Source organism: Ceratina calcarata, unplaced genomic scaffold (genome assembly GCF_001652005.2).
Source record: "Ceratina calcarata isolate Rehan_Ccalc_2016 unplaced genomic scaffold, ASM165200v1 scaffold554.2, whole genome shotgun sequence".
In the NCBI taxonomy this organism is placed as follows: domain Eukaryota; kingdom Metazoa; phylum Arthropoda; class Insecta; order Hymenoptera; family Apidae; genus Ceratina; species Ceratina calcarata.
Window position 1 is genome coordinate 970,459 of NW_017176727.1, and position 18,977 is coordinate 989,435.

Sequence of the window (18,977 nt, forward strand, 5' to 3'; positions counted from 1 at the left end):
CGAGAAAATGCACTTGAGAAACGGAACACTTTATTGGACGTTTATTGGATACCCGTGTTGCACTTTTACCACCACTTCCAACTATACGTTACGTTCTAATCAATTTATGTAGACGAGGGTAAAGTATGTTTCGCGATAAAATGACGTCAGGTGAATTTTAACAGGACTTGTTACCTAAGGTCAGACGGAAGTTAGAAAGCTCGTTTGATGTTTGTCCTTGGCTTCGGTCGACCTTATCGATCCGTCTACCAAAACTATTTGATTCGGGTTCATCTTAATTAAAGGCGTTCATCCCCTAATTCTGTCCCTATCACTTTATCTCCGCCATTCAAAGTCATCGCTACATTGAGACACACGCCGCGCCGCTGGTATTAAAGCCCATCAGTAAGATCTCTGCTTCTAATTAAAAGGCTCTCCCTATTTTCGTAAAATTCAATCGTTAATTGTGTTTTTCATACTCCCGCCCTCATCGTCGTTGAACCGAGTCGCAATTTCATGTGCGGTAACTTGACGGTACGCGACAGGTCGGCCAAAGCGATGTAGGAAATTGAGCATGATATTGAACGTTAATCTTTAATTTGTCCTGGAAGCTATCGTTTCGAAATGGGTTTTATTACATCAGTGTGGAAGAAATCGAATTTTATCGTTTGACGAGTGCTTCTGCGCAGGATTATAACATACGCCCGTGCCATTGGCACGTATTTTCGATGCCTCCAACATCGATTTCCGAATCGTAATTTCTCTCCCCCAAACAACGATCATTCCATTTTCGACCACACCATTTCACAGCCTGTTTCCAAATTTTGCAGAGTGCTCATTTATTCCTGCTAATTAGCTGATTAATTCACCGAGCAGAAAATAGAAAAGGCTTCCGTATCCCGAGCAAAGCGCAATTGTGTCGACGCAGACTGTAGTAGGGTAGTTACCCTCGTAAATGTGGTATACGTATGTATGTACGTATTCCTTCGGTTGTTACCCTGGCCATCGACCGTCTGCGGGACGCGTGTCCTGGGGCAAGGACCTTCGTTTCTCATATATTCTATGAACCATCTCTAACGTCGAACCGCATTGGAAATACGGTAAAAAAGTATTCGCCACCATACTAAATTTAGGATGCTGACAATAGACACATTATATACGATGCTCCAAGATAACAAACAAAAGAGAGATGCGCATTTTAAAATTTAAAATCCAGGTCACTTCTTTGTTTCCAACATACTGCCATTTATGGAATGAATAACCAGGAACACATTGTAAAGCTGTAAAGTTTATTCGACCACCTGTTCAATCCATCTCACTTCCCAACTATCCTTGAAAATAAAAGTAGCTCTTCAGTTCGTGACTCGAAACCTCCGGCTTCACAAATTTCATATTTCAATCATTCGTTCAATGAAAATTCAGTTCTCTACAGAATTTCGAACATGATTTTCCCTATAAATCGATTTACACGCGAGTTTAGCGTACGCGTATGCGTCCATTGATATTTCAAAAGTACTGCGCCGTATGCCATAATGAGAGATGTGAGATAGTCTGGTACGCTATCAATTATCTCGTTAAGAATGTATTACGCTAAGATTCTGAAATGTAGCTAATTAGATCATTTCGTGACACAGAGTTACGATAATTATGATTTGCAAAGACAGCGAGTACGTGGTCAGCAACAATTAGCAAACAGTAGTTAAGATTTATTCCCATAATTAATGTATCCTCGTAGAGATGCCTCGGATTTAGAACCCCGAACGCGTCAGGGGTAAGGCTATGTCTTCGGTGCATAATCCAATTCACGAAACGGGCTTTAGTATGTATGTATAATGCGCGTGCACAAGGAACTTACGTAAGTACGGACGACCGTGTACTCGCGAGGTCTTAATATCGACAGAGATGAGGGAGGATCACTGCTTGACAGAAGGCAGCTGAAAACCAATTCAAATGCATTAGCCTAACTTATTGCAGTGGCTAGAATCATGACATGTGTATGATAAGACAACGTTTGGTCTGTCTAAATTAGACAATAAGTCGAGTGCTTCTCTAGAAAGGAAGACCACATGAATAATATGCATGTATGCAAATCCGTAAAGCTATCTGTTATTTTTTTTAATAATCCATTCGCGAATCTGTATGCAAAACAAACTGCCAAGTCCACAGATAGGATTCGTCACGCGCGTTTTCCATATACGTGTTGTTCTGCATGTCTCAAGGATTTCCGAAACGTGTTGTATCATGCGTCCGACCGTTCCCAAAAAGTGCACTCGCACTGAATTACCAATCTCTGTTTATTCGCTTGATACGATAGTATCGTTGGAATAGCGCACATTCGACATTCAGGTACTGCATTCGAGTTTATTTCGACGTTTGGCTGGACCAAACGTTCCGCGGAATAATGGATAGCGAACTGACGTGTCTGTCGATAGGAACCATTGCTTGATTTGCAAGTGGCAGTAGTGAATAGCTTTTTCCAAAGGGTAATGCATTTTTTCCTATCCTTTCTTCGCGAAGCCGATGAAGTTATAAAATGGCTACATCACGGCAGCTATAAAACAGTTCTCGGGGCGTGGAGGCAACGGTATCTATCCTCTTGTAAGATTTCCTTATAGAGATGGAATCCACTACAGGCGTATACTTTAGTGCCACTATCTCGAAATAACAGGAATATTTAATTTGACGCCCGACATCAGACCTTTTCCTTCACAATTACAAGCATTTCGCCATGTGTTGAACATTCTCAAAGTACGGATTTTATCATTATGTATCTACAGATTAAACGATTTAAATACACTAAACGACGAGTAATATATTATTTACATCGAATTCAAGGATTACCTCGTGATAAAAATTCATTGAACGTGTGTGCTTCGCACACGTATCTATAATTATTCACTCTGTTCCGAATTCGTGCCGTAATCCTTCCGCGTTTCGCTCATCGACGTTCTGCCGATTTCTGAGAGACATTTCGAATTAATCGCGGTATTACAACATTCAGATTCCTCCGAAGAATGTCCAGAAAAGTGGAACGGGTTAGAAAGCAATGCGGAACGAAATGTTTTAAGGCACCTACACACGAGCTTACGGATTACTTTAAGCGACCACGGTGCCTCCTTAAATAGATTTTGAAAATAGAAACGGAAGGGTTTATAGAACCAATAGTTGTTTCCCTAAACCTGTGCAAGCCGAATGAAGAAGAAAATATTACACTTCGCATCTGTAGAGTTTAGAAACACACATACTTCGGACTACGATAATAATCAACAATCTCAGTGCTAAGTTTCTAGTCGCAAAAGCTAATCGCACGGAAGATTGAAGATAAAAACACGACCACCCTATAGAACACGCAGACGCGAAATCTGTCCACCACAGACAATTTCAGATAGATAGCACGAATCGACTTTCTTTAATCATCTATGTGAGTGTAATGGACTCGAGGCTCGGAATTATTCATCGACTTCTACTCCGAATCATTGGCGTTTCTTGTCACGATCGCTCTTACCGAGATCAAACTTAATAGAATCCAATATCGTGAAGAAGGCAGCCTGGCCTTTGCTCTCCCAACGATCCAATTCAATTCGATAAATTCTAATAACCGATTATACAGAAATAATTTGTTGTGATTATTTCTGTATAATCCACGATTCAGCCAAAACATCTATTGAAACCCATACTGATTAACCATCAGTGAAAATCTATCAATCGCTACGCACATATCCAGTCTACCTTTCCGTGTACACAGCCTATGCAAAGTAAATACAGAAGCCGGTCTGTACCTACAAATGACGTATCGTTCAACGATAATGAGAGACTTCCAAATTATCATAGAAACACGGTACATCGTTAGGCTGCCAGAGACGATACCGTTCCGTCTGGAGATTCTGATAATCGTATAATAAATGTAGTGGGATTAAACACTGTTAAGTACACTCGAATCGTTTGCGAGACGGAATTAACAGCGAAGAATTGGAATAAATTTTCCATAAGACGCAATTTCTCGGAGCTCGATAAATTATGGACGTATTCTGATGGTCGCCAGAGAATCGATACCTGATCGAGAGGCAATCGCTGTCTCTGTTTTATTCTCGAGATCCTACGATGAAAGGCAGGACCTCTCTCAACACTCAGAAATGGGTGAGGGAGGCGAAGAAGGAATTCCATTATCCCAGAGGCTGCATCCAGCGAGTTCTGATCCCGGTATCGGGCTAGTTCCTTCCACGCTTCCTTCCTTCCATCTTCTTACTCGGCCCTACCGTCACAAGAACGCAGCCCGCTGCTCGAAATACCTCATTTCCTTTGTCCCGTAGTGTTTCTCACGATCCACGCGATTTCTATAGTCCCAGCGGCACAAACCTCCCGCGCCGCCTTCTTCCAGTCGTGGACAGGAAGGAATCGGTCGACGTTTGCTAAAATCCGGCAAATTGCACGACCAACTTTTACGAGATTCGTGTCGATTTCCGCATTTTCAAGGCTGTTCAATTGCGAACGAATCGACGGTCATCCATAAGATATTGACGTCTTATATTGGATTCTTTGTCTTCGCGTGGAACTATCTCTAAATGAATTCTTTTATCGTGGATACTCGCATTTAATATCAAGAGTTTAAGAAAGTGAAAAAAAGATCGTGTTCTCTTTTGTTCGATTTTAAAGCAACGAGGGATCATTGTTGATCTGGATCGATGTCCAGCGTCTTTGTACGAAAGATATCTCCACCGAAAGGCGGAGAAGTACGAGACGAGTGTTACGATCGAAATACCAATTCAGGTCAATACCTCTTTCTTCTTGCATGCATCCATCTACAAAAGACAGACCAGCTTGACATCTTCGGAGCTGATGTTTTAGAAGGAACGACTAAAGTGGATCGCACACAGACAATAAATCAATACTTCTCCGTCACGCCAACCGAGGAATTCACAGCTAAGACCACCGTGAAAGGATGCATAACACATTTCGCCAATGACAGCAGTCAACGACCGTCTCTACTCTATAATTCTTCGCGGAATAGGACCGTTCAAACGGCGAACCGAAGGCGATATAGGCAGCAATATTGTAAAGAAATACGTAATCTCTTCACGCGATATGTATTAATGCAAAGTTGAGAAGAAATCGCTTACGCTCGTAGGATGATAAATCGTGGGATAAAAATAAACATCTGCAACTCACATCAGTCTTTCATCGAGCCTTCGGAGTTCTACTCGGGTTCACAGAGTCCCCGTACGCTTTCTTTTTTCTTGCCTTTCTACTTTTTCGCCACGAACTTTTGCCGGGTCGTGCTTTCCGCCCGTTCGAGTGCACACTTCTCTAACTCTTCTCCTACCGATCGTGCTTTCTTACCAGACGTAACAACTGTTCGGAAGTTTCGCGGGAACAGAATATCTCGAAGCCGGGAAGTTTCATCTATAAAGCAAACGCGACTTTTGGAATCGCATGAAATTACACAACGGGGATCAAGGACATAGCGATCTGGAGGGAAACCTAAGTATGACGTCAGTTTGGTAATTGCTTCTCTTGTGGAAACTTCTCGTTTGTTTCGCGCTCTCGACGAAATTGGACGTTTTAGTCAGAAGAGAAAAACAGGAGCATAAAAGAACTCCATATCGGTATATAATAATCGTAAACCGCGAATACGTGAAATGCAGTTCAATGCGCTGGCTGTTTTCGTTGCATTTATGTACCTCGTATCGAGTCAACAGGGTTACTCGCCCGAGGCATCCGAAGGCCTCGCCACAAATAGAATCGAGTTTTTTTCCGGATTAGACGGAGAGTTCCATCTCGATTCTTCGTAGACGGACGCAACGCATCACCGCGGAATCGGAATTTCCTTTCACCGTGAACGAAAACCAGTTGTGCAACAGACTTTTTTGCTATTACCCTGCGGGAGCGGCGTGTCTCTTACGTTCAAAGATTGCGCAACTGTCCCGTTATCAGGACCGGTGATTTCGAAACTGATAAAAATCGGTAATGCAAACGAATTTGAAATTGGTGCACGTCGAACTTACTGCATCGAACGAGTCACGGTAGATAAAAGTTGTACTTTTAATCTCACATGCGTAAGCAGATTAATCCTGTTCCGAGCGATTGGAAAAAATATTATTAGGCACTTTTGCATAAATCACGAAACACGGTGTAAGGTGGTAGCCGCGGCAGTAATTTAATTTCCCTTAACCGCGTGGATAAACTTTCGGGGTAAGAGTCGAGATCAACTCGACTCGTAAAAAAAAAGGAACCTGTTTCTCGGAGACGGGAAAACTGGATCCCCGTGACACCCGGAGTAGCGTTTCCTGCCTCTGAAACTGAGAAACACGTTCTCCTGACCTGCCACGCTTGCCTTCCTGAGAAAGCGGCGTGAACTAGCAGAATCGTGCTCACGCGTGCGAACACATTGAAACAATTCATTTGATATTAATTTAACTCAAATGCACTGAAGTTCTGACCAAACATCCATTACGCAACATTCCTCTATGAGATCAAACGGGTATACGCAATTAATTGATTGCACATTGTAATCAAGCTTCGGTTGTTCGAAGATTATCACCGGCTTAAGCGACACAAAATAATGCGCTCAAATACATATATATTTGCTATTTCCTAATATTCTCGCAAAGCAAACATGCAAAGTATTCGCACAATAAGTAACAAATTATCATCGTTTAATTTAAAGTGTTTAATTTAGATATAGAGTCAGGGACACTTGCAAACGAAGTTACATTCTACTGCTGTTCGTGACAGAACTTTCCTGGTATGTAATTTGGAGAACCCGAAGAAGCTTGACAATTTCCTAAGTATGCAATAAGGGTAAAATGGCTCTGACTCTGAAAAGAATTATTCCAAGACAGATATCTCTTCGGAGCGATTAAACGTTACTCCAAAGATTTTGGAATTTCACAATGAAGACATCCAAAGTGTGTACATATAGCACATCGGACTTATCTTTTATACTCTGCTAAAACAGCACGTAAACATTCCAACCAGATAATTTATCTCATAAAAATTATTGACAACAGATTCTATATGGATTAAAAGTACATCAAAGCACTTATATGCTGTGCTATTTTTTTAACAATGGATCCAATTTCTGAAATGACTTATGTTTCTCTTATATTGAAAAAGATAACATTTCCAGATTATCAGTATTTGCGCAGTATTAGGTACTGATTTTTAGTGCTAATCCCTTGTGAAACAGATTGTACCTACGTACACAGGTGTACGGGTGCAAGCTGCTTGGTTCAAGCAGTTGTGCATGAAAATGCATTTACACAGACTGGCGGTGCGCAAGCACGAATATGTAATTGCACACGCGTGTACGAAGGACAGACGAATACGGGACTATTTACTCGGTTTACGAGGGGCAACACACTGCTGACGCTTACGACCGAACGAAACCCGCCGAATGCACCGCGCCGCGATTAATTCCCGCGCGCCTTGTTCCAATCTGAAAATTTTACGGAAAATACGATACTAAGGGGACTGGTGAACGCAAACACCTTGCTCTCTGCGCCACGGAATCAGGCTACTTTCGAAGTGGCGATGTCCGTGGCGAAGCTTTCATCTGCGAACGCCACCGCGACGCGGTCAGAAAAGGGATAATTAAAGCTCCGCTATGTTTCGGAGCGAGGTTACCCACACGATGTGGGAATTATGGTAACACTTGTATAGCGGCGCGAGCACAGTCTGCGCCAGGATTCTCTGCTACCGCAGCGATGTATAATTGTAAATTATTTTAAGAACGACACTCTGAGAATTATATTACCTTGCCCTTTGTACAAATATTGCATGAGAAAGCTTACTGGTGATCGTTCAATATTTTATCATTCGGAAAAAATAATAGCATTACCATTTTTCAGCGATTACAACTGGTTTCGGTTTGGCAGTGATGCCAATTTTTAGCGGCGTTTCCTAATGCGAATTCGCGCGACGTGAAGAACACTTCGCTTTTTCCACCATGCACATTGTATAGGAAATAAAATGGAAAACAGCCAGCCACGTACGTACCAAAAGAGCATCGAGACAACTTGTAAACCTGTACAACTGTACCATGCAATGTGGTTTCTTTATCTTACTGGTCACGACACAGCGATTTAGATTCATAAAAACAGCAAGCAGTGAGCAGTAAATACCAACTAAATTTCAATCTTATGACGCGGATCGTACTTTTCCTTTGCATCTCTCCCAATCCGTACGTTCTTTATCCCCATATCAGACTGCATCACCTTTACAACTCGACGTTTGTTGTATAATAGCAATCGGATCGATGGAAAAAATACAAAAAACTATAATTCACATTCTACGGGAACGAACGACGACAGATTTTAATTTCCCAGGAAGTAGAAATTACACCTGGAAGCGGAGCACAATGGCGTATTGTCCGTAGCCAAGCGTCAGCTTTAATCACGGATGTGCCCACCTTTGTCAATTTCCATAGTTCAATTCCCGGTTGTCTATGGTACTCGCCCACGGATTCGGTCGAAACATCGGTGCATCTAATACGCATTTGTCTGCCCGTCTGCCGTGTACTTTATATCCCAACGCGACAAGAAGCAGATAAGCAGCCAGGCCCCATCGAGGCCACGATCAAACAATGTCTATTGTGCAATGTAAGCGATACTAATAACTATCTCCGTAGACGCTGATATCTCTATTATAGAAATGAATTTCACAAGTGTTCACGTGATGCACAGCCCTTTCGTACTTTCTCGCGGACCGTGTCAACATTTCCCGGGAAATTATTCGCCCGACCTCCGATATTATCCTTGACACCCACGAATTGGTGTTAATTAAAAAATACACAATTGTACATACACACACACATACATATATGTACCCATGTTTCTCGCGATTCTGTCAGGATAAAATGTATGAAAGTAATAATAAGAACTATTCTTTGCGATTCTTTAATCATCGCCCAATATCGGAACCTTTAACGTAATCTGCTTCTCGCCCACACGTTTAATCACTTATACACGTATAATCAATCACCGATTGAACGAAAAAAGCGCGATCATCGAAACCTCATCGTTTCGGTCGCCTACGTGATAACGGTACAACCACGCACAATTGTACATGTATATACGTATGCATGCGACACTGGACAAGTACAGACACACACCGCGTACACCTTTAAAATTCCCGCATCGATAAACTCTACGTGGAACAGCGTGGCGATAACCATACGCAAGTATACGAACGTGTATAGTATGTACATTTGTTTAGGTGAGCTGTGCTACTCGAGGTGCAAGCTAGACTTTCCGGAATACGATAAGAATAACGAAGTCGATAACAGGCTTGCAATATGCATGTATATGTGCGTACGGTACTATCGTTCCACGAGCAACGGGTTTCTCGTTTTCATAATTCTAAACCACCCAGAGTAGTTACTGCAAATAGGATTTTCTTGTAAACTTGTGGCCCATTTTTCTTAGAGTATTGGTCGGTTTCGCAAGGAATGTAAATCGTCGGCATGTTTGACTTTCAGGTCGGATAACTATGTCAATCATATAAAGATACCAGAAGCTTCGGTGAGTTGTTTCAACAATCACCGACCCTTGCTTTCGTTGTGTCTTATTTGAAGAATTTGAAAAAAAATGGCTTGACTATGTTCGTGAAAAAATGGACAAGTGAACAACTAACAAAATCTCAGAATTCTATAAGACATTCGCGAATCGTGAAACAAAGAACCGAGAATTGAACAATTTGTATGTACGAACGGTTTAAGGACAGACGGATATGTAAATTATCGTAAAAGCATAAAAAAAACACGAACACTGGATATGGGAGGAGGCCATACGATCGTCAACGAACGAGTAGGTGCCATAGAAGGGACGACGACGGTGGAATCCCACCCTGGCCACTTGTATATATTTCATTTCGATCGATATGACCGGGTAGCAGGTGCCTCCGTTCGTAAAGGTTGTCACTTTTACCTCCTTTTTTGTAAAGTTGATTTTTCACGCTCTAATTCATATCCATTCATACAATCCGTTACAGTTGCAATGTTAATTCTCTACAACGATTTAAGTTAAAATAAACGAAAAGATGAACAAAATATTCTTATTCAATACGTAAGATATATTGTACTTTTTGGCACAGGATAAAGATCTGCTACAGTGCAAAGATGAAAATAAAGGTTGAAAGCTGAATAGTAAGAACACGTAACAAATAATACACGTATCATAGTATAGGAAGATTAATGTCAGATACTGATGCTTCCTTTATTAATTTCTCGTTTAAAGGACACGCGTGAAACGATGAATGATCTACACGTACACACGGTACGTCGTGTCATAGTCATGCGCTTCAGTGCCAGGAGCAAAATAAACAAACTGCTCTCTCTCTCCTCGTGTTTCCTTTTAAGAGATGCTACACTAACAGCGGTACAACTCTAAATCCCTTGTTATTCGATTTCAAGTTTTCTTTCAATTATCGTGGCAAAAAAGTTCAGGACAGAGAAATGCACAGATGTATCAAATAAACGTGACAAAACAAAAATATCGCACAGTATATATTTTCCTAGGTTCATATCATACGATATGACTACGCATCGATGAAATTCGATCGTACTGTATTAATTACCGGGCAGCGCTCTTTTTGTTCGTTGAACAGTCAATGGAAATAAATAGGCACGATTGCAACCGAGCTCGCGGTGTATGCGTCACCGATGATAAGAAGTCAGTAAAAGATTATCTCAAACCTTAAATTGTACCAGTATAATTTAAGAGTATTGGATAGATAGCACCCCATATGCATAACATGTTTTTTTTTATCGCATCGTCGCACTACTTACTTAATGCAAAGGTTTTTCGCTTAACGATTTCGCGTTGCACGGTAGCAACTTAGAAGTGTAAGTAAATGCATATCCATTCTAGTGTATCGTATTACACCTGAATCGGGTACATCGGAACATTTTTTATTTTTCTACTGGAAACACGATATCCTGCGTCTCTTTATAGGATATGGTTACACAATATCGTTACGGAGAAACAGACAATCAGCGATGATCATGGAGTACAAGTAGACACGAGATGTTTGATCTCTCTTTCTCACGTCACTTTACTATGATGTAATTGTTTACCAAATCATTCTGAAAGTATAATTTTTCGAGACACGACATGTGACATTATTTCTTCGCATGAAGCATGAAAACCTCAAATATTGCGCATCATGCAAATCGAATACATAACTTAACTAACATGGCGTAATTATTACACGGTATTGTTCCTTGAATCTTTCTCCCGAAGTACTCTTGCGAATATAATCCCGATTAAAAGAAAGAGTACCCACAATTACAGGAGTTTAAGTGCGTAATGTACGTGCGCATGCTGGTTACACAGACATGTGTAACGACCTCGAGGAACGACAATAGATCCAGATTCCTCACTGACCACGGAAGTATTTCAAGATAAAGGTGATAACAAATTATCGCACGAGATAAAATTTCTTAACTGAAGTGTAGTAATCGGTAAAGAGGAAAAAAAGTATAAGTAAAATTGAAAGAATCGCGTATCCCAATATTACCGAAGGATAACCGGATTGTTCCGATTTCGACCTGTCTCGCGGTCACGAGAATAACGAGGGTAGATAAAACGCGGTTTCATCGGAACGACAGAGAAAGAGACGATGAGAACGAAGAGATGCAAGGGAGAGGGGAGAGTTGATAACATGCCAGCTGTGCGCAGGAACGGAGGTTAGGTTAGAATTGGCGTTTGGGGGTCGCGAGGTCAGCCCACGGGATCGAACTACCGAACGACCGAACGGGATAGCTAGATAGCAGATATAACAATGCGTAACGAAGAAATGTACCTCGTTGAAGGCCATCTTCTTCGTTATGCTTCCGGGCTCGCGACTAAGTCCGGCACCTCCTTGACCCACCGCTTCTGCAAATGATCGTCTCCCGATGCCGCTGGACTAGTTGTTCCAGCAGCAGCTGATCTCGCCTGTCCAGAAATCCAGGGGAGGACGAGAGCACATCGAAGCCGCGAAAAAGGCCACTCGCGGCACACTAAGCAGGAACACGACGAGCCTGACCACGACGACGACGACGACGATAGCGACGACCGCGGCGGCGACGGTGACGACGACGACGACACTCGCGACCGACCTGTCTTACAGCCCTCCGCGACACACATACGTCACGGAACAAACACGACCGTGGACACCTTTCCGTGGACCGCCACTTTACAAAACACTTTCAATTGGTCTGCACGCGATCTGTCACGCGATTATCATACCCCTGCCAAGCGAGCTGCCGTGGCGAGGATAATCTGGCATTCCTCAGGTGGGCACCGATAGCACCTTCGCCGACGTTCGAAATAACCCGCAAGCGGCTCTACCCGGCTACCGGCGCTTCAACAGTTATCGCGACGTGTTAATGATCGACTGTCACTATGAGACACGTGTACAACAATCGCCTAGAACTGACCGCTACACCGTAACCGTTCCTCGCACTGTTTTTTTAAACGTATTTATATCCGTCGCAGAACTATCCGCAAACAGAGAGGCGCCATCTTGATTTCTGATGTCGCGGAACGAATCGAATGAGATGCGCACGACGCCGACACAGCTATGAATGGGTGTCAGTACCCAACAAAAACCGCGGCCTTTTAAATCACAAACGAGATAAATACCTATAGGCCGGTATATAGAGTTCAGAATCGTTACTTAGTTACTTATATTTAAGATTGCCTCAAGCATTTACTTAAATCTTTGTTTCCTGTACAAGACAGTAACTGGGAACGTGGGATAGATAGGAATAGCAAATGCTTAGGACGATCGTAAGAATAAGCAACGACTCTGAATACCGGCCGTCGTCTGTAGCCGTTGTGTGTTTCGAAATGTTTACATACACAACGCAATTATTTTGCACATTTCGGTTCCTATATTTCAAAGTTGTCTGAATTTGTTCTGTGTACATCATGAGAAATGATAATAGAAAAATGGCAAATTACACAATTTTAGTGATTCTAATTTGATTGACGGCTGACAACTGCTGGAAATTGCAAATGTTATCGTAAAGTTCAATTAAAAGGAATCATTTAATTAAATAAAAAGAATATTTTTATGACGTACCTACATTTTTCAAAAATTTTGTTAAAAAAGAGACTGCGGTGAACAGTCTTCGATCACATGCGCCATCTTGAGTACTAACTAAAAAAGATGGCTGCTAAAGCTGCATAAGTCAGTGGTGCAGTACGTACAGTAACACGGTAACAGTGCTTGGTTTATAATTGTATTGTGATGTTCGCATAGTGCTCGGTTATTTTTATGTGCAGTTAGATTCTAAGTGTTTAGTGTATTTCCTAATTTTGCTAGTGATTCTTTCAAAAGGACAATAGAGTTCGTTAAAATGGGCCGCTCTAGATCCAGGACAAAATCTCCTAGTTGTAGGCGGCGTCATAAGAGTAAGCATTCGAGGAAACGCTCAAAGTCGCGTGAGAAACACTCGAATAACAAGTATTCTGACAAACCAAAAGAACGTAGTTCAAAGTCAAGGTAATATATTTAACATAATGTTGATGCTTATAGAGATAGTTTCGTTCTAGCAAGTCTTCCGCCATTTTTAAACTCATTTAATAGCAAATGTGTTTAAAGTCTTTGATTTCTATGAGAATCTAGTTATATACATCCATCTTTATATAGTGTTTTACGTATATGTTTTGCGCTGTTAGCAATTCTCTACTAATAAAGAGTGCAGTACATTCAGCTATTATTTAACTTCAATTATGTTATTTGATGCAGCATTTTACAATTAGACACTATTTTGTCCTTGCAGAAAACGATCACATTCTGCATCATCTAGTTCAGCTACAGATGCTTCTGATGATGTGCACATTGTGAGTCACAAAAAACGTTCATACAGAGATAGGGATCGTAAAATGGATGAAGTAGAAAGACTGGCAGAAATGGAACGTCAAAGGTAATTAATTGATGAGACAAGCTAACTAGGTTTCCCTTTCATTGACTAAGTTTGTTTAAAGATTGATGAAGTTTATATGTGATATCCTCTATCTTTCTAAAAGTATCTTCATGCTTTTCATGATATTCTAATGGTATAAACATTTTGTATTATATTTGATTTTGAATGATTTTTCTTTACTGCTATAATAAAGTAGAATCCATTTGAAAATATTGACATGTCCTTTCTTTTTTAATTTATATTATTTATACAAAGCTGATCTTTTATATTATGATTGTATTATTGGTATACCTTTTTTTTTTATTTATAATTATGTTGTCAGGAAAAAGAAAGAATTATCGAACAAAATCTTCACCGCAAGTGCAGTTGGGTAAGATTGTATAACTATCTCCTGGTGATGGTTTAATTAACTATTCTAGATTTATCTACGTATACTTATAGCTATATGAATATTATTTTATAATTCAGTGAGTGATATTTCAAAATCTCACAAGAAGTATATGCATAGGAAGTTCAGATTAGGAATAAATTATATATTTCGGATATAAATGCTAAAAACTCTCTAGAATTGTTGTGTTCATGAATTCTCAAAATATATTCTGTAAAAAAGGAACATCCTAGGATATGAAAAGATTTCGTGCTACTCCTGTAGCATTAGAGCAACAAAATATCTCTGTGCTTGCAGAAGGCAACGTGAAGTTGAACAAAAAATGGTTGAAGAAGAAGCTGCTAAGCGAATAGAAGAACTAGTGCAGAAGAGGGTGGAGGAAGAATTAGAAAAACGTAAGGAGGAAATAGAAGCCGAAGTACAAAGGAGAGTAGAAGAAGCTAAAAGGGCTATGGAGCGCCAAATGATGGAGGAAATGGAATGGAGACAAGCGAAACTTCGGGAGGAGGAGAAACGAAGAGAGGTAAGACCAATCCAGAGAAACATTGGCCAGTGTTAGCCCAAGCGCTGTTTCGATCAACAGGAAATAAGTCTGGTGTTCGATACTCGAATTATTTTTATATTTAGATGAGTCTATTTTTAATGAATCAGAACCATAATCAAAATCGAACATATAAGAGAAAAGTGTATTTTATGGTTTAATAGATTGACTGATAAGATACACTTTAATTTATATTTTTAAAACTTTTAAGAAAGTTTAGAAAGATACTGTAACATTTGCATATATCAGCATAAAAAAGTAGACAGAAGTAATTGGACATTTTGGTGAATTATATAAATGGTACTAGTTGGACATGACTGTGATCAAAACTAACACTTATAACTGTAGCTATATAAGCCTCTATTTCGCGATCACAGCGTTTGGGCTTGAAGCATTGTGGTTGATAAACACGAAGAAAAGTATTATTAAAAGCCACATTGCTTCGATTTCCCAACATCCACTGAGGTCGCGTTGTTGGGAATGTGTACTTTCTTTTGTGGAAAGAATTTTGCTGTTATAGGCGCATGTATCGATTATTTATGAACAGAATATTGTATTTCTACCATGTATATATTTACATATTTGTACAACACATTAATGCCTTTCATCACACAATATTTCGATTGTCAGTCGTACTTACCGTATTGAACAAATTGCGTTCGAATGCATATACCGCGTTCTTGTTCGCAATTTTTACAATCGTCGTACCTGATAATCCAGCAGACCTAAATACTTATCAATCTAGTTATAATATATCCGCGTATACGAATGTCCACATATTCGTTCACTCTTTTAAAGAGTAGAGAAACAAGCATCCAATTATTTAAAGTTAGTGATCCCAAACTTTGTAATTTACTAAGCAGTTGCAAAACAAGAAGTGAGCTTTAAATAAAGTTATTCTTTTATAAAACTATAGGACAGTGATATTTTTCCTTGAACAGTTTTGGCTGTCAGTGAAAGAGTAGATTTTCAAAATTGACGAACTCTTCATGAGAATCTTGGCAAATTATATCGTTAAGAAAAAGAATTACACTTTTTTTAACTTTATTTAGACGATATTATGAAAATAAATTTCTATATTTGTAATAATAAAGATTACGAGTCAGATGTCCTTCGCTAGATACCTTTTTTTACACAAGAATATACTATTTTTTCTTTCAATAATTGCACAATTATTTAGGAACACTACAAAAATTAATAACATTGTATGATGTTGCTTTGAAATTTGGGGACTGAAAATATCAAACTAATCCATATTCGGTAAAATATTTTTGAAAGCTAATGACAGGAATGAAAAATAGATTCACGTACATTAATAGCAATAATAATAATAATAATAGTAATAAACATTTATTCTATATCCCGTAACTTTGCGTTCTACATTCCAATAACAGCTTCAACTAATTTATTATAACCGATATTCCATCTTTTATAAAAAGAGGGGTCCTGTTATTTGATCTAATTGGCAATGGTCGACAATGCTTAAGAAGTAACATTTATGATCAATATTTGTTTTTTAAATATTTTATTTTACTTTTTAAATACGAGTAGGAGTTTCTTCTACCATGATTTTTATCTATGTGCACCTTATTTATTATCACTCTCCGGAAAATCGGCACGTCCCGGTCAAATGGACAGCGACCCTGATTACAGATTTTTTAAATTACTTTTATCCTTATTGCTTTGCACATTGAGTTTGCACTGAATACGTGAACAAGTTTGGGAGAAAATTAATTAGAAAGGGAGAAGTAGATCTTAAAGGGCAGAATTAGAATCCCATAGCAACAAAGCACGACCTAGCGATATATAGGTCACCTTCCTTACTGACTACCAACAGAAGATGCCGGTTTTTTACTCACTGCTGAGTGATTGTCGATGAAGAAGGCATCCCCTACGTGCTGGCGTGTGCATCATTCAGGTATTATCCAATTTATATATTCATAATTCATTTTATACCAATATTATTACTATTCTTTGTTTCAAACACTATGTATCTCAAAGAAAATGTTAGGGATTATTTTAGATTTGCTAAATATTAGTACCTGGGACACAACGCATTCCGTCGACAGGTCGGGGCGGATGGCACCACTCGTTCGTAAATATTTTTTAATTCGTTTTCCATTCCTTTTTTTGAAATGCACATCGTCAACTATTATCAATGATCCGTGAACAACTCTTATGTATTTTCTGTAAAAGGAAGTACTCTCCAGTGTTTTTTCATTTTCTTTGACATAATACTTTTACACCGTTTGCATTTAGAGTTTATCTTGCACTTAAGCAGAGTTTATTCTCGAGATCTCGCGTTTAAAAGTTGAGGACAAATTTCGAATTCGTTATATACCCTTTTGCATGCACAGTGGATTGATTCAGAATCATAATTCACGTTTTTTTCACTTTCAAGTGGCATCCTAAGTCGTCGTATTTCCATCTGGGGAATCAAACAATAATCAGCATTCGCTGGGAACTAAAAGGAGGTTTAATCCAAATGAAGCAACTTGGTTGACATACGTCCTCTATTACTTTTATCTCGACAAGCCATCCTAATTCTTTGATGCCCGACCTCGAAAGTTCACAATTATTCCCAACTTCTATCTTTCCCATATTTTAAAAAAAATATGGTTCTCTCTTAGGATGTATAACACTAGGCTGTTGACATAGCGGCACTATGATTTTTTGGATATGTACGGTGTAACAACAGCTGGTGAGCGATACCATCATTACTTCGTGTAAATAGATCCCATTGTCGTTGTAGGAGGAAGAGCGGAAGAAGCGTGAGGAACTAGAGAGGATCATGGAGGAGAACAACAGAAAAATAGAAGAAGCCCAGAAGAAATTGGTAGGTTCATGGATGGCTGTAGAGACGGTACCATAGATTCAAATAAACGTCGTTCTCTAGGCTGAGGAAAGGTTGGCCATGGTCGAACAACAACGTTTGATCGAGGAGGAGAGGCAGAGAATGAGGAAGGAACATGAGAAGCGTGTTAAAGAGGAGCAAAAGAAAATCCTCGGAAAGAACAACTCGAGGCCTAAATTGTCCTTTACGCTAAAACCAGTTACGTGAGTTTGTCACATTTCGTGCAGTTTTACATGTGATATTTATACATCTTGGCTCTGGAATGGTTCATATTCCGGAAGAACATGTCATAATGTTGCGCATACATGTATGTACATAAACTATGCAGCGACAAGATCCAAAGCTCACTCGAAACGCGATAAATATTCGAAATCCGGTGACGTTGAATTATTTCATTTAATTCTGATGAACGTATCGTGCGTCAAAATTAAGTAATTAATTCTATACCTGCCAGATTTCGAAGCCTAATACAGATAGGTTGTTACCTGTTTGAGACTGCGCCGATGTCAACACAAGCAAGCATTCTTAGTTGATGCAGAAAACTAGTAGGAAAATCATTATTTATTTATGTATATCCTCTGAATTTTTTACATACCAATGATACGGCAACAATATTCTGTACAGGTTTGCTTGTTCCATTTGACAAAAGTGCAGTCTAGCTTAGTTAGAATTGTTCTACAGACTGCAAATGCAGTTTATATGATATCGTTTCACTATAATTGTATTATACAGAAAATAATTTTATTTCAGTTAGATATACTAACGAAATGAGAATCATTTAAAATATTCACGTTCTAAATTCCAACGACAGTTGGTCATTTTCAGACGGTCTTATTATTAACACGACCAAATAGTATTTTGTAATTAAGCAACACAAGTGGATAAACAAATTTTCTACGAGAGTATATCTGTTGTACATCTGTAACACATAATATGCAAAGCAATTTCGAGACATTAGACGGAGAATTAGATTTTTTTTAGTACATTAAACCGAGAACGTCGTGATTTGTCCACGTGCCTAAAGTGTTAGAGAATTCGTACTATCATCAGAAGGCATGATAAACATGTTTTTTTCCTAATCAAAATTACAGTAAATGATAATACCGATAACGAAAAGACATATTGTGTAGATCATTTTGTACGTGTAATTACGTATGAATGCAACCATGAACAAGTACGTCTTGAATGGAATCATATATAAATATGTATTAACATACCGTGGAAATATCTGTTCATATAGGACTGTATATCTACAACATTGTTATTTGTAAAAATAAACACGTTTTTATTAAGTTTCGTCGCT

The 18,977-nt window shown here is 39.3% G+C and overlaps 2 protein-coding genes across 3 annotated transcripts in view; one reads left to right on the forward strand and one right to left on the reverse strand.

Moving 5' to 3' along the window:
- GckIII (Germinal centre kinase III) overlaps positions 1-12,503 on the reverse strand; it is a 77,575-nt gene extending 65,072 nt beyond the window's left edge. Inside the window, exon 1 of the mRNA XM_018031625.2 lies at positions 11,779-12,503. Within this exon, the coding sequence (XP_017887114.1) occupies positions 11,779-11,793 (15 nt within the window). The 5' untranslated portion in view covers positions 11,794-12,503. The remainder of the gene's footprint in view (positions 1-11,778) is intronic.
- Positions 12,504-13,106: 603 nt separating this feature from the next.
- On the forward strand, positions 13,107-18,966 carry Arglu1 (Arginine and glutamate rich 1). Of its 2 annotated transcripts, XM_018031639.2 has the most exons (6): positions 13,107-13,467; positions 13,748-13,891; positions 14,214-14,261; positions 14,577-14,802; positions 17,573-17,656; positions 17,717-18,966. In XM_018031639.2, exons 1-6 carry the CDS (start codon positions 13,322-13,324, stop codon positions 17,879-17,881), a joined length of 813 nt encoding a protein of 270 aa, XP_017887128.1. In that variant the 5' UTR covers positions 13,107-13,321; the 3' UTR covers positions 17,882-18,966. The 2 variants fall into 2 exon arrangements, with proteins under 2 accessions (XP_017887128.1, XP_017887129.1); XM_018031640.2 differs by lacking the exon at positions 14,214-14,261 and having other exon boundaries at positions 13,109-13,467.
- The last annotated feature ends 11 nt before the right edge of the window (positions 18,967-18,977 follow it).